The sequence below is a fragment of the Cuculus canorus genome, chromosome 37 (genome assembly GCF_017976375.1).
Source record: "Cuculus canorus isolate bCucCan1 chromosome 37, bCucCan1.pri, whole genome shotgun sequence".
NCBI lineage: Eukaryota > Metazoa > Chordata > Aves > Cuculiformes > Cuculidae > Cuculus > Cuculus canorus.
The window spans coordinates 414,348-436,221 of record NC_071437.1 but is presented as its reverse complement, the minus strand read 5'-3'; the positions used below and the strand labels follow the sequence as shown (position 1 = coordinate 436,221).

Genomic DNA, 21,874 nt, shown 5'->3' with positions numbered 1-21,874 from the left:
CATTGGATTTTAGGGTTCAGGGTTGGGATTTTTGGGTCCTGGTGTTGGATTTTGGGGTCCCTGGGGTGGGATTTTGGGGTCCCAGCGTTGGGATTTTGGGGTTCGGGGTTGGGATTTTTGGGTCCTGGTGTTGGATTTTGGGGTCCCTGGGGTGGATTTTGGGGTCCCGGGGTGGGATTTTGATGTCCCTGGGGTGGGATTTTGTGGTCCCAGCATTGGATTTTGGGGTCCTGGGGTGGATTTTGGGGTCCCAGCGTTGGATTTTGATGTCCCTGGGGTGGGATTTTGTGGTCCCAGCATTGGATTTTGGGGTCCCAGGTTGGGATTTTTGGGGGTCCCCGGGGTTGGGATTTTGGTGTCCCCGAGGTTGGGATTCTGGGGTCCCGGTGTTGGATTTTGGGGTCCCGGCGTTGGGTTTTGATGTCCCTGGGGTGGGATTTTGTGGTCCCAGCATTGGATTTTGGGGTCCCAGGTTGGGATTTTGGGGTCCGAGGTTGGGATTTTGGGGGTCCCCGAGGTTGGGATTTTGGGGTTCGGGGTTGGGATTTTGGGGTCTCACCCCTACAATCCATGTGCGCGGGGTCGAGGCGGAACCCGGGGTCGCAGACGCAGGTGAATCCGTCGCCGAGGCGAACGCAGCGGCCGTTGCGGCACCCGCTCAGCACCCCACATTCCTCTTGTCCCCCTGTTTCATTTTTGGGGGGATCGGGGGGGGTCACCCCCTTATTTCCACCCCCCACCCCCCCCTTTTTTTCTTTTGCACCCCCTTTTCCAACCTCACCTTCATCCTCGTCCTCCTCTTCTTCCTCTCTCATCCCATGAGGTTGGAAAGTCCAGGGGGGCGCGGGGTGGGGGGGCTCAAAACGGGGTCCCCGTGTGCGAAGGGGTGGGGGGTCCCCAAAATCTGACCCCCCTTCATAACGAGGGGGGGAATAAATGGGGGGTCCCCCCCCTCCTCCGAAAGGATACGGATCGTAATCGGAACGGTAAGAAGGAAGAGGGGGGACACGGGGTCCCCCGAAAGGTTCGGGGTAAAAAAAAGGGGGGGCAAAAGGGGGGGCGAAGGGGGGGGCGGAGTTGTAAGGGGGGACCCCAAAACTTGGGGTGCGCAGAGCGTTGCAGAGGAAATCGAAGTCATCTGTGAAGGGAGGGGGGGGGAAAAGAAGGAAAAGAAGGTTTTTGGGGGGTCCAAAAGGAAAAAGGGGGTTCACAGCATTCAGGGGGGGGGATATGAGGGGACCCCAATAATTTTGGGGGGGGGGAGGTGGTTATTATGGGATGCAGCGGCCGTCAGGGCTGTCAGGGCTGGTGGGACCCACGTTGTTAGGGATGCAGGGGGTCCCCGTTATGGGGGTTTGGGGGGGTCCCCAAATTAAAGAGGGGGGACTGGGGGTCATTATGGGTTATTAGGAGTATTATGGGATGCGGGGGTTGCTATTATGGGATGCAGAGGTCCCCGTGTCCCTGGGATGGTGATACCCACATTGTTAGGGATGCTCAGGGATGTAGGGGGTCCTCCATTATGGGGGTTCGGGGGGGTCCCCAAATTAAAGAGGGGGGACTGGGGGTCATTATGGGTTATTAGGAGTATTATGGGATGCGGGGTTTGCTATTATGGGATGCAGAGGTCCCCGTGTCCCTGGGATGGTGATACCCACATTGTTAGGGATGCTCAGGGATGTAGGGGGTCCTCCATTATGGGGGTTCAGGGGGGTCCCCAAATTAAAGAGGGGGGAACTGGGGGTCATTATAGGTTATTAGGAGTATTATGGGATACAGGGGGTTGCTATTATGGGTTGCTATTATGGGATGCAGGGTTCCCCGTGTCCCAGGGATGCTCAAGGATGGTGGTACCCACGTTGTTAGGGATGCTCAGGGATGTAGGGGGTCCCCCATTATGGGGGCTCGGGAGGGTCCCCAAATTAAAGAGAGGGGCCTGGGGGGGGTCACTATTATGGGATGCAAGGGTTGCTATTATGGGATGCATGAGCTCCCATCCCAGGGGTGCTCAGGGATGGTGGCACCCACGTTGGTCGGGATGTCTGCGGATGCTCAGGGATGCAGGGGGTCCCCATTACTTGGGTTCAGGGGGGGTCCCCATAAAATAGGAGGGTTCGGGGGGGGGTCACCTGAGTTGGGGGCGGGGCAGAGGGCGCAGTCCATGCCCCAGGCCTGCCCGGAGAGGCAGCAGCACTCGGTGTAGGTGAACTGACGATCCAAGCGAGGTTTTCCGCACACCAAATCCACCCCAACCTCCTGCCAGCAAACGGCTTGGGCGTCCTCTGAGGGTTTTGGGGGGGACACACACGTGGTTAGAGATTTTGGGGGTCCCCTACAGTGCCCAAAGGTGGGGGGGGGCTCACCCAGGTGGGTGTCGTTGGCCACGCAGCGGCGTTGGGAGGCGTCGAGGACGAGGCCGGCGGGGCAGGAGCAGAGGTACGAACCCAAAGTGTTGGTGCAGCGGCCGCCCTGGCACGGGTCGGGGTCCTGCGCCCCACATTCGTCGTGGTCTGGGGGGACACGGGGCTCAGGGGCAGCTTTTGGGGTGCAGGGAGGGATTGGGGGGTGCGTTTGTGGGTTCTGGGGTGTTTTTGGGGTGCAGAGAGGGATTGGGGGTGGGTTATGGGGTGGTTTTGGGGTGCAGGGAGGGATTGAGGGGTGGTTTTGGGGTGCAGGGAGGGATTGGGGGGTGCGTTTGTGGGTTCTGGGTCGTTTTTGGGGTGCAGGGAGGGATTGGGGGTGGGTTATGGGGCAGTTTTGGGGTGCAGGGAGGGGTTGGGGGGTGCATTTGTTATGGTTATGGGGTGGTTTTGGGGTGCAGAGAGGGATTGGGGGTGCGTTTGTGGGTTATGGGGCGTTATTGGGGTGCAGGGAGGGATTATGGGGTGGGTTTGGGGTGCAGGGAGGGATTGGGGGGTGCGTTTGTGGGTTCTGGGGCATTTTTGGGGTGCAGAGAGGGATTGGGGGTGGGTTATGGGGTGGTTTTGGGGTGCAGAGAGGGATTGGGGGGTGCATTTGTGGGTTATGGGGCATTTTTGGGGTGCAGGGAGGGATTATGGGGTGGTTTTGGGGTGCAGAGAGGGATTGGGGGTGCGTTTGTGGGTTATGGGGTGGTTTTGGGGTTCGTTTTGGGGGCTCAGTTTTGGAGGGTCAGTTTGGGGGTTCCCTTCGGAGGTGTTCAGTTTTGGAGGGTCAGTTTGGGGGTTCCCTTTGAGGGGGTTCAGTTTTGGAGGTTCAGTTTTTGGCGTTCAGTTTGGGGGTTCCCTTTGAGGGTTCCCTTTGAGAGGGTTCAGTTTGGGGGGGGTCAGTTTTGGGGGGTCAGTTTAGGGGTTCAGTTTTGGGGGATCAGTTTTGGGGGTTCCCTTTGAGGGGTTCAGTTTGGGGGGGGTCAGTTTGGAGGGTCAGTTTAGGGGTTGAGTTTTGGGGGTTCCCTTTGAGGGGTTCAGTTTGGGGGTGTTGAATTTGGGCGTTCAGTTTTGGGGGGTCAGTTTGGGGGTGTTGAGTTTGGAGGGTCAGTTTGGGGGTTCCCTTTGAGGGGTTCAGTTTGGGGGGGGTTCAGTTTGGAGGGTCAGTTTGGAGGGTCAGTTTTGGGGGTTCCTTTGAGGGGTTCAGTTTGGGGGTGTTGAATTTGGGGGTTCAGTTTGGAGGGTCAGTTTGGAGGGGTCAGTTTAGGGGTTGAGTTTTGGGGGTTCCCTTTGAGGGGCTCAGTTTGGGGGTGTTGAATTTGGGGGTTCAGTTTTGAGGGGTTCAGTTTGGGGGTGTTGAATTTGGGGGTTCAGTTTTGGGGGGTCAGTTTGGGGGTGTTGAGTTTGGAGGGTCAGTTTGGGGGTTCCCTTTGAGGGGTTCAGTTTGGGGGGGGTTCAGTTTGGAGGGTCAGTTTAGGGGGTTGAGTTTTGGGGGGGTGAGTTTGGGGGTGTTGAGTTTGGAGGGTCAGTTTGGGGGTTCCCTTTGAGGGGTTCACTTTGGGGGGGGTTCAGTTTGGGGGTTCAGTTTTGGGGGGTCAGTTTGGGGGTTCCCTTCGAGGGGTTCAGTTTGGGGGGGGTCAGTTTAGGGGTTCAGTTTTGGGGGTTCAGTTTGGAGAGTCAGTTTGGAGGGTCAGTTTTGGGGGCTCAGTTTTGGGGGCGTTCAGTTTGGAGGGTCAGTTTAGGGGTTGAGTTTTGGGGGGTTGAGTTTGGGGGTGTTGAGTTTTGGGGTTCAGTGCGGGGGTCCCTCACCCACGCAGTGCAGCCGCTCGGGGTCGAAGTAGAATCCGGAGGGGCAGAAACAGGCGAAGGCGGAGGCCATGTTGCGGCAGAGCCCCCCCCGGCACAGCGCCGGCCCGAACAGAGAGCACTCATCCACGTCTGGGGGGGGGACACCCCAAAAGTGAGGGGGGGAACCCCAAAAATGGGGGGGAGCCCCAAAAGTGAGGGGGAGAGGCCCAAAAGTGAGGGGGAGAGGCCCAAAAGTGAGAGGGAGGGGACCCCAAAGTGAGGGGGAGAGGCCCCAAAGTGAGGGGGGACACAAAGGTGAGGAGAGGGGACCCCAAAAGTGAGGGGGGGAACCCTAAAAGTGAGGAGAGGGGACCCTAAAAATGGGGGGGAGCCCCAAAAGTGAGGGGGGGAGCCCCAAAAGTGAGAGGGAGAGCCCCAAAAGTGAGGGGGAGAGGCCCAAAAGTGAGGGGGAGGGGGGGGAAAAGTGAGGGGGAGAGGCCCAAAAGTGAGGGGGGGGACACAAAGGTGAGGGGAGGGGACCCCAAAAGTGAGGGGGGGAACCCCAAAAGTGAGGAGAGGGGACCCTAAAAATGGGGGGGAGCCCCAAAAGTGAGGGGGAGAGCCCCAAAAGTGAGAGGGAGGGGACCCCAAAGTGAGGGGGAGAGGGCCAAAAGCGAGGGGGAGAGGCCCAAAAGTGAGGAGAGGGGACCCCAAAAGTGAGGGGGGAACCCCAAAAGTGAGGGGGGAACCCCAAAAGTGAGGAGAGGGGACCCTAAAAGTGAGGGGGGGACAAAGGTGAGGAGAGGGGACCCCAAAAGTGAGGGGGGGAACTCCAAAAATGGGGGGGGCACCCCAAAAGTGAGGGCGGGAGCCCCAAAAGTGAGGAGGAGAGGGGAAAAAGGTGAGGAGAGGGGACCCCAAAAGTGAGGGGGGGACCCCAAAAGTTAAGGGGGAGGGGGGTAATGGGGAGGGGGAGAGGCCCAAAAGTGAGGGAGGGGGAACGAAGAAGAGGAGAGGGGACCCCAAAAATGGGGGGGAGCCCCAAAAGTGAGGGGGGAATGAAGGTGGGGAGAGGGGACCCCAAAAGTGAGAGGAGGGGGGGCAAAAGGTGAGGAGAGGGCACCCCAAAAGTGAGAGGAGGGGGACACCAAAAGTGAGGGGAGGGGGGCAAAGGTGACGAGGGGACCCCAAAAGTGAAGGGAGGGGGGGCAAAGGTGAGGGGGGGACCCCAAAAGTGAGGGGAGGGGATCAAACGGTGAGGAAGGGGGGACCCCAAAAGTGAGGAGGACCCCAAAAGTGAGAGAATGGGGCTCAAAGGTGAGGGGGGAACCCCAAAGATGGGGGGGCAGAAATAAGGGGATAAAGGAGAGGAACCCCAAAAGTGTGGGGAGGGAAATGGGGGGTCAATTGGGATGGGGGGGGCGGATTGGGGGGGTCCCAGGATGGGGCGGGGGGGCTCTCACCTTCGGGGATCCCCTCGGGGGTGGAGGGGGCGCGTCCGGGCCCGTGGGGGCACAGGGTGAGGTGTTCGTCTGGGGGGGGACACCCCAAAAATGAGCTGATCAACACCCTCCCCCCCGCCCCCCGAAAGGGCCCCCCCAAAACCAGCCCCGCACCCCCAAAGCTGCCTCGGAACCTTTAAACTGCCCCCCCAAAACTGCCCCCCCAAACTGCCCCAACCCCCCAAAATGCCCCCCCAAACTGCACCCCAAAACTGTTCTGCCCCCCAAGTCCTGCACCCCAAACCCTGCTCTGCCCCCAAAATGCTACTCTGCCCCCCAAGTCCTACCCCCCAAACCCTGCTCTGCCCCCAACTCCTGCACCCCAAAACTGTTCTGACCCCCAAGTCCAGCACCCCAGACCCTGCTCTGCCCCCCAAACCCTGCTCTGCCCCCCACGTCCTGCACCCCAAAACTGCTCTGCCCCCCAAGTCCCACACCCCAAACCCTGCTCTGCCCCCCAACTCCTGCACCCCAAAACTGTTCTGACCCCCAAATCCTGCCCCCCAAACCCTGCTCTGCCCCCCAACTCCTGCACCCCAAAACCTCTCTGCCCCCCAAGTCCTACCCCCCAAACCCTGCTCTGCCCCCCAACTCCTGCACCCCGAAACTGTTCTGCCCCCCACGTCCTACCCCCCCAAACTGTGCTCTGCCCCCCAAACCCTGTTCTGCCCCCAAGTCCTGCACCCCAAAACTGCTCTGCCCCCCAAACTCTGCTCTGCCCCCCAAGTCCTGCACCCTGAAACTGTTGTGCCCCCCAAGTCCCGCACCCCAAACCCTGCTCTGCCCCCCAAGTCCTACCCCCAAACCCTGTTCTGCCCCCCAAATCCTGCCCCCAAACCCTGCTGTGCCCCCCAAACCCTGCTGTGCCCCCCAAGTCCTGCGGGCAGGTCCCCCGTTACCGGAGCCGGCCGTGGGGCAGAGCCCGTGGGCGCAGTGTTCGCCCCACGCGGCGCCGACGGAGCAGCAGCACTGCGCGCGGGTGACGTTGGGCGCCATCTCCTCGCAGGCGCCGTTGAAGCAGACGCCCAACGACGGATTTGGGGGTTCGACGGAGGGATTTGGGGGTTCGACGAAGGGATTTTGAGGTTCGACGAAGGGAATTTGAGGTTCGACGAAGGGACTTTGAGGTTCGATGAAAGGACTTTGGGGTTCGACGAAGGGATTTTGAGGTTCAACGAAGGGAATTTGGGGTTCAACGAAGGGACTTTGAGGTTCAGCGAAGGGAATTTGGGGTTCGACGAAGGGAATTTGGGGTTCGGGCGGTTGCGGGGGGATGAGGGGGAGGCAGCGCCCCGAAACCGGATCGAATTCCTGGCGGGAATCGGGGCAGAGACACAGGAAAGAGCCGTCCACGTTCTCGCAGCGCTCAGAGCCGCAGACGCCGCCCAGAGTCCGGCACTCATCCACGTCTGCGGGAGAGGGGGAATGGGATTGGGGTTGGGATGGGGTTGGGATAAAGTTGGGATGAGGTTGGGATAAGGTTGGGATTAGGATGGGATGGGGTTGGGAGTATCATGGGGACAGCGATGGGAATGGGAGTTGGGATTGGGATGGGATTGGTATTGGGATTGAGAAGGGATTGGGATGGGATTGGTATTGGGATGGGATTGGGATGCAGTTGGGATTGGGATGGGATGGGATTGGGATGCGGTTGGGATTGGGATGGGATGGGATTGGCATGAGATGAGATTGGGATGGGATGGGATTGGGATGGGATGGGATTGGGATGGGATGGGATTGGGACTGGGATGGGATTGGGATAAGGTTGGGATTGGGATGGGATTGGGATGGGATTAGTATTGGGATTGAGATGGGATTGGGAGTATCATGGGGACACAGCGATGGGAATGGGAATGGGGATTGGGGTGGTATTAGGATTGGGATTAGGGTTGGGAGTGCCATGGGGCAACAGGGATGGGAACTGGGATGAGGACTGGGATCAGGATGGGGAGTGGGACACGCGGATTGGGACTGGGATCAGGATTGGGAGTGTCATGAGGACACAGCGATGGGAATTGGGATTGGGATCACCATGGGGACAACAGGGATGGAGACACAGCGACGGGAATGGGAACTGGGATGAGGATTGGGATTGGGAACACGGGGATCAGGATGGGGATTGGGACACTGGGATTGGGGTGGGGATTCAGACTGGGATTGGGACACAGGGATTGGGATGGGGATTCAGACTGGGATTGGGATGGGGACACTGGGATTGGGACATTGGGGGGATGATTGAGACAATGGGGATTTGGTTTGGGATTGACACAGGGATTGGGATGAGGACTGGGATTGGGGACACAGGGGGGAGACACGGATGGGGATGGGAATTGGGATCAAGCCTGAGATCATGGAGATCAGGATGGGGATTGGGATAGGGATTAGGACAGTCCTGAGGGGACACAGTTGGAACCACAGGGACTGGGATGGGAATTGGGATCAGGACTGGGAATACGGGGACCGGGATGGGGACGGTGTTGTCCCCTCGGCCGCACCGACGCAGTGGTTTCCGTCGGGAGCGGTTTCATATCCGGGGTCGCAGGCGCACTGGAAGGATCCGGGGAGGTTATGGCACGAGGCGTGAGCGCCGCACAACGTCCGGTTGGAGCACTCGTCCACGTCTGCGGGAATGGCGGTACGGATGGAACCGGGCGGACAACGCCTCTCCCGCGGCCGGAAGATCCGCCCGATCCCCACCTCCATCCCAGTTGCCATTCCCATCCCAGTCTCCACTCCCATCCCAGTCCCATTCCCATCCTAGTCACCATTCCCATCCCAGTCACCATTCCCATCCCATCCTCCACTCCCATCCCAGTCCCATTCCCATCCCAGTCCCATTCCCATCCCAGTCCCATCCCACTCCCAATTCCCATCCCAGTCTCCATTCCCATCCCAGCCCCATTCCCATCCCAGTCCCAATTCCCATCCCAGTCTCCATTCCCATTCCCATCCCATCCCCATCCCAGTCTCCATTCCCATCCCAGTCCCCATTCCCATCCCATCCCCATCCCCATCCCAGTCCCCATTCCCATCCCAGTCCCCATTCCCATCCCAGTCCCCATTCCCATCCCAGTCTCCATTCCCATCCCAGTCCCCATTCCCATCCCAGTCTCCATTCCCATCCCAGTCCCCATTCCCATCCCAGTCCCATCCCAGTCCCATCCCATTCCCATCCCATTCCCCATGTCCATCCCGGTTCCCGGTTCCCATCCCGTTCCCGTTCCCCTCACCGTGGCACTCTCCGGACTCTCCGGGCCTGAAGCCGTGTTGGCACTCGGAGACGCAGCGATACGATCCGGCGATGTTCTCGCACCGTTGCGCTCCGCAGAGCGCCGCTCCGTACTCCTGGCACTCATCCACATCTGCGGGAAGGACAGACGGACGGACGGACACGGTGGGCGTGAGTGGTCCCTCTCCGGTCCCTCTCCGGCCCCTCTCCGGTCCCTCTCCGGCCCCTCTCCGGTCCCTCTCCGCTCCCTCTCCGGTCCCTCTCCGCCCCCTCTCCTGTCCCTCTCCGGTCCCTCTCCGGCCCCTCTCCGGTCCCTCTCCGGTCCCTCTCCGGTCCCTCTCCGCTCCCTCTCCGGTCCCTCTCCGGCCCCTCTCCGGCCCCTCTCCGGTCCCTCTCCGCTCCCTCTCCGGTCCCTCTCCGGCCCCTCTCCGGCCCCTCTCCGGTCCCTCTCCGCTCCCTCTCCGGTCCCTCTCCGGCCCCTCTCCGGTCCCTCTCCGCTCCCTCTCCGGTCCCTCTCCGGCCCCTCTCCGGTCCCTCTCCGGTCCCTCTCCGGTCCCTCTCCGCTCCCTCTCCTGTCCCTCTCCGCTCCCTCTCCGGTCCCTCTCCGGTCCCTCTCCGGTCCCTCTCCGGCCCCTCTCCGGTCCCTCTCCGGCCCCTCTCCGGTCCCTCTCCGCTCCCTCTCCGGTCCCTCTCCGGCCCCTCTCCGGTCCCTCTCCGGTCCCTCTCCGGCCCCTCTCCGCTCCCTCTCCGGTCCCTCTCCGGCCCCTCTCCGGCCCCTCTCCGGTCCCTCTCCGCCCCCTCTCCGGCCCCTCTCCGGTCCCTCTCCGCCCCCTCTCCGGTCCCTCTCCGGTCCCTCTCCGCTCCCTCTCCGTTCCCTCTCCGGTCCCTCTCCGGCCCCTCTCCCGTCCCTCTCCGCTCCCTCTCCGGTCCCTCTCCGGCCCCTCTCCGGCCCCTCTCCGGTCCCTCTCCGCTCCCTCTCCGGTCCCTCTCCGGCCCCTCTCCGCTCCCTCTCCGGCCCCTCTCCGGCCCCTCTCCGGCCCCTCTCCGGTCCCTCTCCGCTCCCTCTCCGGCCCCTCTCCGGTCCCTCTCCGGTCCCTCTCCGGCCCCTCTCCGCTCCCTCTCCGGTCCCTCTCCGGTCCCTCTCCGCCCCCTCTCCGGCCCCTCTCCGGTCCCTCTCCGCCCCCTCTCCGGTCCCTCTCCGGTCCCTCTCCGGTCCCTCTCCGCTCCCTCTCCGTTCCCTCTCCGGTCCCTCTCCGGTCCCTCTCCCGTCCCTCTCCGCTCCCTCTCCGGTCCCTCTCCGGCCCCTCTCCCGTCCCTCTCCGGTCCCTCTCCGGTCCCTCTCCCGTCCCTCTCCGCTCCCTCTCCGGTCCCTCTCCGGTCCCTCTCCCGTCCCTCTCCGGCCCCTCTCCGGTCCCTCTCCGGTCCCTCTCCGCTCCCTCTCCGGTCCCTCTCCGGTCCCTCTCCGCCCCCTCTCCGGTCCCTCTCCGGCCCCTCTCCGGTCCCTCTCCGGTCCCTCTCCGGCCCCTCTCCGGTCCCTCTCCGGTCCCTCTCCGCCCCCTCTCCGGTCCCTCTCCGGCCCCTCTCCGGTCCCTCTCCGGTCCCTCTCCGGCCCCTCTCCGGTCCCTCTCCGCCCCCTCTCCGGCCCCTCTCCGGTCCCTCTCCGGCCCCTCTCCCGTCCCTCTCCGGCCCCTCTCCCGTCCCTCTCCGGTCCCTCTCCGGTCCCTCTCCGGCCCCTCTCCGGTCCCTCTCCGCCCCCTCTCCGGTCCCTCTCCGGTCCCTCTCCGCTCCCTCTCCGGCCCCTCTCCGGTCCCTCTCCGGTCCCTCTCCGCTCCCTCTCCGGCCCCTCTCCGGTCCCTCTCCGCCCCCTCTCCGGTCCCTCTCCGCTCCCTCTCCGCTCCCTCTCCGGCCCCTCTCCGGTCCCTCTCCGGTCCCTCTCCGCTCCCTCTCCGCTCCCTCTCCGGCCCCTCTCCGGTCCCTCTCCGCTCCCTCTCCGGTCCCTCTCCGGTCCCTCTCCGCCCCCTCTCCGGTCCCTCTCCGGCCCCTCTCCGGTCCCTCTCCGGTCCCTCTCCGCTCCCTCTCCGGTCCCTCTCCGGTCCCTCTCCGCCCCCTCTCCGGTCCCTCTCCGCTCCCTCTCCGGTCCCTCTCCGCCCCCTCTCCGGTCCCTCTCCGGCCCCTCTCCGGTCCCTCTCCGGTCCCTCTCCGTTCCCTCTCCGCTCCCTCTCCTGTCCCTCTCCGCCCCCTCTCCGGTCCCTCTCCGCTCCCTCTCCGGTCCCTCTCCGGTCCCTCTCCGCCCCCTCTCCGGTCCCTCTCCGGCCCCTCTCCGGTCCCTCTCCGGTCCCTCTCCGCTCCCTCTCCGGTCCCTCTCCGGTCCCTCTCCGCCCCCTCTCCGGTCCCTCTCCGCTCCCTCTCCGGTCCCTCTCCGGTCCCTCTCCGGTCCCTCTCCGGCCCCTCTCCGGTCCCTCTCCGGTCCCTCTCCGGCCCCTCTCCGCTCCCTCTCCGGCCCCTCTCCGCTCCCTCTCCGCTCCCTCTCCGGTCCCTCTCCGCCCCCTCTCCGGTCCCTCTCCGCTCCCTCTCCGGCCCCTCTCCGGTCCCTCTCCGGTCCCTCTCCGCTCCCTCTCCGCTCCCTCTCCGGTCCCTCTCCGCCCCCTCTCCGCTCCCTCTCCGGCCCCTCTCCGGTCCCTCTCCGGCCCCTCTCCGCTCCCTCTCCGCTCCCTCTCCGGTCCCTCTCCGCCCCCTCTCCGCTCCCTCTCCGCTCCCTCTCCGCTCCCTCTCCGGTCCCTCTCCGGCCCCTCTCCGCTCCCTCTCCGCTCCCTCTCCGGTCCCTCTCCGGCCCCTCTCCGGCCCCTCTCCGCTCCCTCTCCGGCCCCTCTCCGGTCCCTCTCCGGTCCCTCTCCGCCCCCTCTCCGCTCCCTCTCCGGCCCCTCTCCGGTCCCTCTCCGGTCCCTCTCCGGTCCCTCTCCGGCCCCTCTCCGGTCCCTCTCCGGTCCCTCTCCGGCCCCTCTCCGCTCCCTCTCCGGTCCCTCTCCGGTCCCTCTCCGCCCCCTCTCCGGTCCCTCTCCGGCCCCTCTCCGGTCCCTCTCCGGTCCCTCTCCGGTCCCTCTCCGGCCCCTCTCCGGTCCCTCTCCGGCCCCTCTCCGCTCCCTCTCCGGCCCCTCTCCGGTCCCTCTCCGGCCCCTCTCCGGTCCCTCTCCGGTCCCTCTCCGGCCCCTCTCCGCTCCCTCTCCGGTCCCTCTCCGGCCCCTCTCCGGTCCCTCTCCGGTCCCTCTCCGGCCCCTCTCCGCTCCCTCTCCGTTCCCTCTCCGTTCCCTCTCCGTTCCCTCTCCGGTCCCTCTCCGGCCCCTCTCCGGTCCCTCTCCGGCCCCTCTCCGCTCCCTCTCCGGCCCCTCTCCGGTCCCTCTCCGGCCCCTCTCCGGTCCCTCTCCGGTCCCTCTCCGGCCCCTCTCCGGTCCCTCTCCGGCCCCTCTCCGGTCCCTCTCCGGTCCCTCTCCGCTCCCTCTCCGCTCCCTCTCCGCTCCCTCTCCGGTCCCTCTCCGCTCCCTCTCCGGCCCCTCTCCGCTCCCTCTCCGCTCCCTCTCCGCTCCCTCTCCGGTCCCTCTCCGTTCCCTCTCCGGCCCCTCTCCGTTCCCTCTCCGCCCCCTCTCCGGTCCCTCTCCGGTCCCTCTCCGGCCCCTCTCCGGTCCCTCTCCGGCCCCTCTCCGGCCCCTCTCCGTTCCCTCTCCGGTCCCTCTCCGGTCCCTCTCCGCTCCCTCTCCGGTCCCTCTCCGGCCCCTCTCCGGCCCCTCTCCGGTCCCTCTCCGCTCCCTCTCCGGTCCCTCTCCGGCCCCTCTCCGCTCCCTCTCCGCTCCCTCTCCGGTCCCTCTCCGCTCCCTCTCCGGCCCCTCTCCGGCCCCTCTCCGCTCCCTCTCCGGTCCCTCTCCGGTCCCTCTCCGGCCCCTCTCCGGTCCCTCTCCGGCCCCTCTCCGGTCCCTCTCCGGTCCCGCTCCGGCCCCTCTCCGGTCCCCCTCCGGCCCCGCTCCGGCCCCGCTGCGGCCCTCACCGCGGCATCGCGCCCTGTCGGGGTCGGTGCGGAATCCCGCCGGGCAGCGGCACTCGAAGGAGCCGTCGGTGTTGAGGCATCGACCGCCGGCGCAGACGGCACCACCGGAGCACTCATCCACATCTGCCGGAGACACCCGAGTGGCAACGGGAACCGGGACCGGACTGGGAGGGACTGGGAGGGGACTGGGAGGGACTGGGAATGTGGGAGGGGACTGGGAGGGGACTGGGAGGGGACTGGGAGGGACTGGGAGGGGACTGGGAGGGGACTGGGAGGGGACTGGGAGGGACTGGGAGGGACTGGGAATGTGGGAGGGGACTGGGAGGGGACTGGGAGGGACTGGGAGGGGACTGGGAGGGGACTGGGAGGGGACTGGGAGGGACTGGGAGGGGACTGGGAGGGGACTGGGAGGGGACTGGGAGGGACTGGGAGGGACTGGGAATGTGGGAGGGGACTGGGAGGGGACTGGGAGGGACTGGGAGGGGACTGGGAGGGGACTGGGAGGGGACTGGGAGGGACTGGGAGGGACTGGGAGGGGACTGGGAGGGGACTGGGGATATGGGATGGGACAGGGATGGGACTGGGATATGGGATGGGACTGGGAGGGGACTGGGCGGGGACTGGGAGGGACTGGGAGGGCACTGGGAGGGCACTGGGCTGGCACTGGGCGGGCACTGGGGGGCACTGGGAGGCACTGGGAGGGCACTGGGCGGGCACTGGGAGGGCACTGGGCTGGCACTGGGCTGGCACTGGGCTGGCACTGGGAGGGACTGGGGGGCACTGGGGGGCACTGGGAGGCACTGGGAGGGCACTGGGCTGGCACTGGGCTGGCACTGGGGGGCACTGGGAGGCACTGGGAGGGCACTGGGCTGGCACTGGGAGGCACTGGGAGGCACTGGGGGGCACTGGGCTGGCGGCACCGAGACAGGCGTCTCCGGCAGCGGATCGTTGGTATCCGGGCGCGCAGAGACACGAGAAGGAGCCGTCGGTGTTGAGGCATTCGCCGCCCGGGAAACAGAAATCGCCCTCCAGACACTCATTGACGTCTGAGGGGACAGCACGGGGGTCACCACGGGGTCACCAACGCTCACAGGGGCCACCACGGGGGTCACCCGGAGGGTCCCCATCACTTTGAGGTCACCACAGGGGTCACCCGGAGGGTCCCCAACGCTCACAGGGGCCACCACGGGGGTCACCTGGAGGTTCTCCATCGCTCAAGGCCACCATAGGGGTCACCACAGGGGTCACCCAGAGGGTTCCCATCACTTTGGGGTCACCACAGGGGTCACCCGGAGGGTCCCCATCGCTCAGGGTCACCACAAGGGCCACCACGGGGGTCACCTGGAGGGTCCCCATCACTTTGGGGTCACCACAGGGGTCACCCGGAGGGTCCCCATCGCTCAGGGTCACCACAAGGGCCACCACGGGGGTCACCCGGAGGGTCCCCATCACTTTGAGGTCACCACAGGGGTCACCCGGAGGGTCCCCATCGCTCAGGGTCACCACAAGGGCCACCACAGGGGTCACCTGGAGGTTCTCCATCACTTTGGGGTCACCACAGGGGTCACCCGGAGGGTCCCCATCACTTTGGGGTCACCACAGGGGTCACCCGGAGGGTCCCCATCATTTTGAGGTCACCACAGAGGTCACCTCAAGGTTCTCCATCACGCAAGGCCACCATAGGGGTCACCACAGGGGTCACCTGGAGGGTCCCCATCACTTTGGGTCACCACAGGGGTCACCACAGGGGTCACTCGGAGGGTTCCCATCACTTGGGGCCACCACAGGGGTCACCTGGAGGTTCTCCATTGCTTGGGGCCACCACAGGGACCACCACAGGGGTCACCTGGAGGGTCCTCATTGCTCAAGACCACCACAGGGGGTCACCCAGAGGGTCCCCATCACTTGGGGCCACCACAGGGGTCACCTGGAGGTTCTCCATGGCTCAGGGCCACTACAGGGACCACCACAGGGGTCACCTGGCGGTTCTCCATGGCTTGGGACCACCACAGGGGCCACCACGGGGGTCACCTGGAGGTTCTCCATGGCTTGGGGCCACCACAGGGGTCACCACAGGGGTCACCTGGAGGGTCCCCATTGCTTGAGGCCACCACAGGGGTCACCTGGAGGTTCTCCACGGCTCGGGGCCACCACAGGGACCACCACGGGGGTCACCTGGAGGTTCTCCACGGCTTGGGGCCACCACAGGGACCACCACGGGGGTCACCTGGAGGTTCTCCATGGCTCGGGGCCACCACAGGGGCCACCACAGAGGTCACCTGGAGGTTCTCCATGGCTCGGGGCCACCACAGAGACCACCACAGGGGTCACCTGGAGGTTCTCCATGGCTCGGGGCCACCACAGGGGCCACCACAGAGGTCACCTGGAGGTTCTCCATGGCTCGGGGCCACCACAGAGACCACCACAGGGGTCACCTGGAGGTTCTCCACGGCTCGGGGCCACCACAGGGGCCACCACAGAGGTCACCTGGAGGTTCTCCATTGCTCGGGGCCACCACAGGGACCACCACAGGGGTCACCTGGAGGTTCTCCATGGCTCGGGGCCACCACAGGGGCCACCACAGAGGTCACCTGGAGGTTCTCCATTGCTCGGGGCCACCACAGGGACCACCACAGGGGTCACCTGGAGGTTCTCCATGGCTTGGGGCCACCACAGGGGCCACCACAGAGGTCACCTGGAGGTTCTCCATGGCTCGGGGCCACCACAGGGGCCACCACAGAGGTCACCTGGAGGTTCTCCATGGCTCGGGGCCACCACAGGGACCACCACAGGGGTCACCTGGAGGTTCTCCATGGCTCGGGGCCACCACAGGGACCACCACAGGGGTCACCTGGAGGTTCTCCATGGCTCGGGGCCACCACAGGGGCCACCACGGGGGTCACCTGGAGGTTCTCCATGGCTCGGGGCCACCACAGGGGCCACCACAGGGGTCACCTGGAGGTTCTCCACGGCTCGGGGCCACCACAGGGACCACCACAGAGGTCACCTGGAGGTTCTCCATGGCTCGGGGCCACCTGGAGGGTCCCCGGGGTCACCTGGAGGTCCGCACTCACCCACGCAGGGCCCTCCGGTGGTTTCCGCCCGGTATCCGTCGCGGCAGTGGCAGCGGAAGGAGCCGTCGGTGTTGACGCAGCGTCCGTGGTGGCCGCAGGGAGATCCCCCCTGGCACTCGTCCACATCTGAAGGAGATTGGGGTCACGGAGGGGGTTCCTCCTCGTCCTCCTCCTCGGGGGTGGCCCATGGGGTGGAGGTACCTGCGCAGCGCCCGCGGTGCAGCCGGAAGCCGTCGGCGCAGGGTTGGCAGCGGAAGGAGCCCGGAGTGTTGAGGCACTCCTGGCCGGGACAGGCGAGGCGGTGCTCACACTCATCAATGTCTGCGTGGAGACACCACCAGGAGAGAGCGTGGGGCCATGGGTGGGACAACCGCGGGACCTCACGGCAAAGGGGGCGCGACCGGGTGGCACTGAGGGACCACCGGAGGAGACACGGGGAGACGAGAGCACGGGGGGGCGACCTCGAGGCACGGGGAGAGCACGAGATGTTGACCTCTCATCATGGAGAGACCACGAGATGTTGACCTCAAGGGATGGGGAGACCACGAGATGTTGATCTCAAGACATGAGGAGACCATGAGACATTGACCTCTCATCATGGAGAGACCATGAAACGTTGACCTCAAGGCATGGGGAGACCGTGAGACGTTGATCTCAAGGGATGAGGAGACCACGAGATGTTGATCTCAAGGGGTGAGGAGACCATGAGATGTTGACCTCAAGGCGTGAGGAGACCATGAGACGTTGACCTCTCATCATGAGGAGACCATGAGATGTTGACCTCAAGAAATGGGGAGACCATGAGATGTTGGCCTCAAGGGATGAGGAGACCATGAGATGTTGACCTCAAGGCATGAGGAGACCATGAGATGTTGACCTCAAGGGGTGAGGAGACCATGAGATGTTGACCTCAAGACATGAGGAGACCATGAGACGTTGATCTCAAGGGATGAGGAGACCATGAGATGTTGACCTCAAGGGGTGAGGAGACCATGAGATGTTGATCTCAAGGGATGAGGAGACCATGAGATGTTGATCTCAAGGGATGAGGAGACCATGAGATGTTGATCTCAAGGGATGAGGAGACCACAAGATGTTGACCTCAAGGGATGAGGAGACCACGAGATGTTGACCTCAAGGGATGAGGAGACCACGAGATGTTGATCTCAAGGGATGAGGAGACCATGAGATGTTGACCTCAAGGGATGAGGAGACCATGAGATGTTGACCTCAAGGGATGAGGAGACCATGAGATGTTGACCTCAAGGGATGAGGAGACCATGAGATGTTGACCTCAAGGGATGAGGAGACCATGAGATGTTGACCTCAAGGGATGAGGAGACCATGAGATGTTGGCCTCAAGGGATGAGGAGACCATGAGATGTTGACCTCAAGGGATGAGGAGACCACGAGATGTTGACCTCAAGGGATGAGGAGACCATGAGATGTTGACCTCAAGGGATGAGGAGACCACGAGATGTTGACCTCAAGGGATGAGGAGACCATGAGATGTTGACCTCAAGGGATGAGGAGACCACGAGATGTTGACCTCAAGGGATGAGGAGACCATGAGATGTTGACCTCTCATCATGGAGAGACCACGAGATGTTGACCTCAAGGCATGAGGAGACCACGAGATGTTGACCTCAAGGGATGAGGAGACCATGAGACATTGACCTCTCATCATGGAGAAACCACGAGACGTTGACCTCAAGGCATGAGGAGACCATGAGGTGTTGATATCAAGGGATGAGGAGACCATGAGACATTGACCTCTCATCATGGAGAAACCATGAAACGTTGACCTCAAGGCATGGGGACACCATGAAATGTTGACCTCGAGGCATGAGGAGACCACGAGATGTTGACCATATGGTGTGGAGAGACCATGGGATGAGGAGACCACGAGACGTTTGACCTCAAGACATGAAGAGACCACGAGATGTTGACCTCTCATCATGGAGAGACCATGAGACGTTGACCTCAAGGCATGGGGACACCATGAGACATTGACCTCTCATCATGGAGACACCACGAAACGTTGACCTCAAGACATGAGGAGACCATGAGAGGTTGACTTCTCATCACAGAGAAACCATGAAACGTTGACCTCAGGGCATGGGCACACCATGAAATGTTGACCTCAAGGCATGAGGAGACCACGAGACGTTGACCTCTCATCATGAGGAGACCATGAGATGTTGACCTCAAGGGATGGGGAGACCATGAGATGTTGACCTCAAGGCATGAGGAGACCATGAGACATTGACCTCTCATCATGGAGAGACCATGAAACGTTGACCTCAATGCATGGGGACACCATGAGATGTTGACCTCAAGGCATGGGGAGACCACGAGATGAGGAGACCATGAGATGTTGACCTCAAGGCATGAGGAGACCACGAGATGTTGACCTCTCATCATGGAGAGACCATGAAACGTTGGCCTCAAGGGATGAGGAGACCATGAGATGTTGACCTCAAGGAGTGAGGAGACCATGAGATGTTGACCTCAAGGCATGAGGAGACCATGAGATGTTGACCTCAAGGGATGAGGAGACCACGAAATAGTGACCTCAAGGCATGAGGAGACCACGAGACGTTGACCTCAAGGGATGAGGAGACCATGAGATGTTGACCTCAAGGGGTGAGGAGACCACGAGACATTGACCTCCCTCCATGATGATCTCCCGCCCCGCGGCGGCCATAGCGGAGGTCCCCCCCCCCCCGTTGTCCACTCACCGCGGCAGCGCCCGTCGGGCTCTGAGCTGCGGTATCCGGAGGGACAGACGCAGCGGAAGCTTCCGGGAGTGTTCTCGCAGCGGCCGTGGGCGCAGGGGGAGGGGCTCTGCGAGCACTCGTCCACGTCTGAGGGGGCGGGGCCGGGGGAGAGGGGGAGGGGTCAACAAGGAGGTCAGTTGGGGTCATGGAGAGAAGAGTTGGGGTCAATGGAGAGGTGGTTTGGGTCATGGAGAAGGTCGGTTGGGGTCAAGGAGAGGTGGATAGGGGTCATGGAGAGGTCAGTTGGGGTCATGGAGAAGGTTCGGTCCATGGAGAGATGGATTGGGTCAATGGAGAAGGTTGGGGTCAAGGACAGATGGATTGGGGTCATGGAGAGGTCAGTTGGGGTCAAGGAGAAGGTTGGGGTCATGGAGAAGGTCAGTTGGGGACAAGGAGAGGTGGTTTGGGTCATGAAGAAGGTTGGGTCCATGGAGAGGTGGGTTGGGTCAATGGAGAAGATCAGTTGGGGTCATGGAGAAGGTTGAGGTCAAGGAGGAGGTTGGGTTGGGGTCATGGAGAGGTCAGTTGGGTTCAAGGAGAAGGTTGGGGTCATGGAGAGAAGAGTTGGGGTCAATGGAGAGGTGGATTGGGGTCATGGAGGAGGTCGGTTGGGTTCAAGGAGAGGTCAGTTGGGTCAATGGAGGAGGTTGGGGTCATGGAGAGAAGAGTTGGGGTCAATGGAGAGGTGGATTGGGGTCATGGAGAGGGTCGGTTGGGGTCATGGGGAAGTCAGTTGGGGTCAAGGAGAAGGTTTGGGTCATGGAGAGGGTGGTTTGGGTCAATGGAGAAGGTCAGTTGGGGTCATGGGGAGGGTCGGTTGGGTCAATGGAGGAGGTTGGGGTCATGGAGAGAAGAGTTGGGGTCAATGGGGAGGTGGATTGGGGTCGTGGAGAAGGATGGGTCCGTGGAGAAGGTCGGTTGGGTTCAAGGAAAGGTCGGTTGGGGTCAAGGAGAAGGTTTGGGGTCATGGAGAGATGGGAGAATGGAGAGGGTCGAGGGGACGGAGAGGGTCGAAGAGATGGAGAAGGTCGAGGGGATGGAGAGGGTTGTGGGGATGGAGAGGGTTGAAGGGACGGAGAAGGTTGAGGGGACGGAGAGGGTTGAGGGGACGGAGAGGGTTGAAGGGATGGAGAAGGTCGAGGGGACGGAGAAGGTCGAGGGGATGGAGAAGGTCGAGGGGATGGAGAAGGTCGAGGGGACGGAGAGGGTTGAAGGGATGGAGAAGGTTGAGGGGACGGAGAAGGTCGAGGGGATGGAGAAGGTTGAGGGGATGGAGAAGGTTGAGGGGATGGAGAAGGTTGAAGGGATGGAGAAGGTCGAGGGGATGGAGAAGGTTGAAGGGATGGAGAAGGTTGAAGGGATGGAGAAGGTTGAAGGGATGGAGAAGGTTGAGGGGATGGAGAAGGTTGAGGGGACGGAGAAGGTTGAGGGGACGGAGAAGGTCGAAGGGACGGAGAGGGTTGAAGGGATGGAGAAGGTTGAGGGGATGGAGAAGGTCGAGGGGACGGAGAAGGTCGAAGGGATGGAGAAGGTCGAGGGGACGGAGAGGGTTGAAGGGATGGAGAAGGTTGAGGGGATGGAGAAGGTCGAGGGGACGGAGAAGGTCGAAGGGATGGAGAAGGTCGTGGGGACGGAGAAGGTCGAAGGGATGGAGAAGGTCGAAGGGACGGAGAGGGTTGAAGGGATGGAGAAGGTTGAGGGGATGGAGAAGGTCGAGGGGACGGAGAAGGTTGAGGGGATGGAGAAGGTCGAGGGGACGGAGAGGGTTGTGGGGATGGAGAAGGTCGAGGGGACGGAGAAGGTTGAGGGGACGGAGAAGGTTGAGGGGACGGAGAGGGTTGAAGGGACGGAGAAGGTCGAGGGGATGGAGAAGGTCGAGGGGATGGAGAAGGTTGAAGGGATGGAGAAGGTTGAGGGGATGGAGAAGGTTGAGGGGATGGAGAAGGTTGAGGGGACGGAGAAGGTTGAGGGGATGGAGAAGGTTGAGGGGATGGAGAAGGTTGAGGGGATGGAGAGGGTTGAGGGGATGGAGAAGGTTGAAGGGATGGAGAAGGTCGAAGGGATGGAGAAGGTCGAGGGGATGGAGAAGGTCGAGGGGACGGAGAAGGTTGTGGGGATGGAGAAGGTCGAGGGGACGGAGAAGGTTGAAGGGACGGAGAAGGTTGAAGGGATGGAGAGGGTTGAAGGGATGGAGAGGGTTGAAGGGATGGAGAAGGTTGAGGGGATGGAGAAGGTTGAAGGGATGGAGAAGGTCGAAGGGATGGAGAAGGTCGAAGGGATGGAGAAGGTTGAAGGGATGGAGAAGGTTGAGGGGATGGAGAAGGTCGAAGGGATGGAGAAGGTTGAGGGGATGGAGAAGGTCGAGGGGATGGAGAAGGTTGAGGGGATGGAGAAGGTCGAAGGGATGGAGAAGGTTGAAGGGATGGAGAAGGTTGAGGGGATGGAGAAGGTCGAGGGGACGGAGAGGGTTGAAGGGACGGAGAAGGTCGAGGGGACGGAGAAGGTCGAGGGGACGGAGAAGGTTGAGGGGATGGAGAAGGTCGAGGGGACGGAGAAGGTCGAGGGGATGGAGAAGGTCGAGGGGATGGAGAAGGTCGAGGGGACGGAGAAGGTCGAGGGGACGGAGAAGGTCGAGGGGACGGAGAAGGTTGAGGGGATGGAGAAGGTTGAAGGGACGGAGAAGGTCGAGGGGACGGAGAAGGTCGAGGGGACGGAGAAGGTTGAGGGGATGGAGAAGGTCGAGGGGACGGAGAAGGTCGAGGGGACGGAGAAGGTCGAGGGGACGGAGAAGGTTGAGGGGATGGAGAAGGTCGAGGGGACGGAGAGGGTTGAGGGGACGGAGATGGTGGCGCTGCGCTTCTCTCACCGAGGCAGTGAGTGCCGCGGGGGCCGAGGCGGAACCCGGAGTGGCAGAGACACAGAAACCCCCCGGGACGGGCGACGCAGCGCCCGCCGACGCCGCACGGCGACGGGGAACCATCGCAGCCCAACGCCGCGCCTGCCGGGGGGAACGGGGACGGGGACGGACACACCGCAACCACGCATGGAATGCGCCTCTGC

The 21,874-nt window shown here is 63.0% G+C and overlaps 1 protein-coding gene across 1 annotated transcript in view; it reads right to left on the bottom strand.

Annotated features, from left to right (window-relative positions):
• LOC104057992 (latent-transforming growth factor beta-binding protein 4-like) overlaps nt 1–21,874 on the bottom strand; it is a 39,277-nt gene that overhangs the window by 1,125 nt on the left and 16,278 nt on the right. The window contains 15 exon segments of the mRNA XM_054052834.1: nt 560–685; nt 782–1,138; nt 2,130–2,282; nt 2,364–2,510; nt 4,215–4,343; nt 5,657–5,725; nt 6,595–7,104; nt 8,191–8,316; nt 8,926–9,057; nt 12,961–13,083; nt 13,881–14,006; nt 16,035–16,160; nt 16,236–16,355; nt 18,776–18,901; nt 21,681–21,812. Coding sequence (XP_053908809.1) covers nt 560–685; nt 782–1,138; nt 2,130–2,282; nt 2,364–2,510; nt 4,215–4,343; nt 5,657–5,725; nt 6,595–7,104; nt 8,191–8,316; nt 8,926–9,057; nt 12,961–13,083; nt 13,881–14,006; nt 16,035–16,160; nt 16,236–16,355; nt 18,776–18,901; nt 21,681–21,812 — 2,502 coding nt within the window.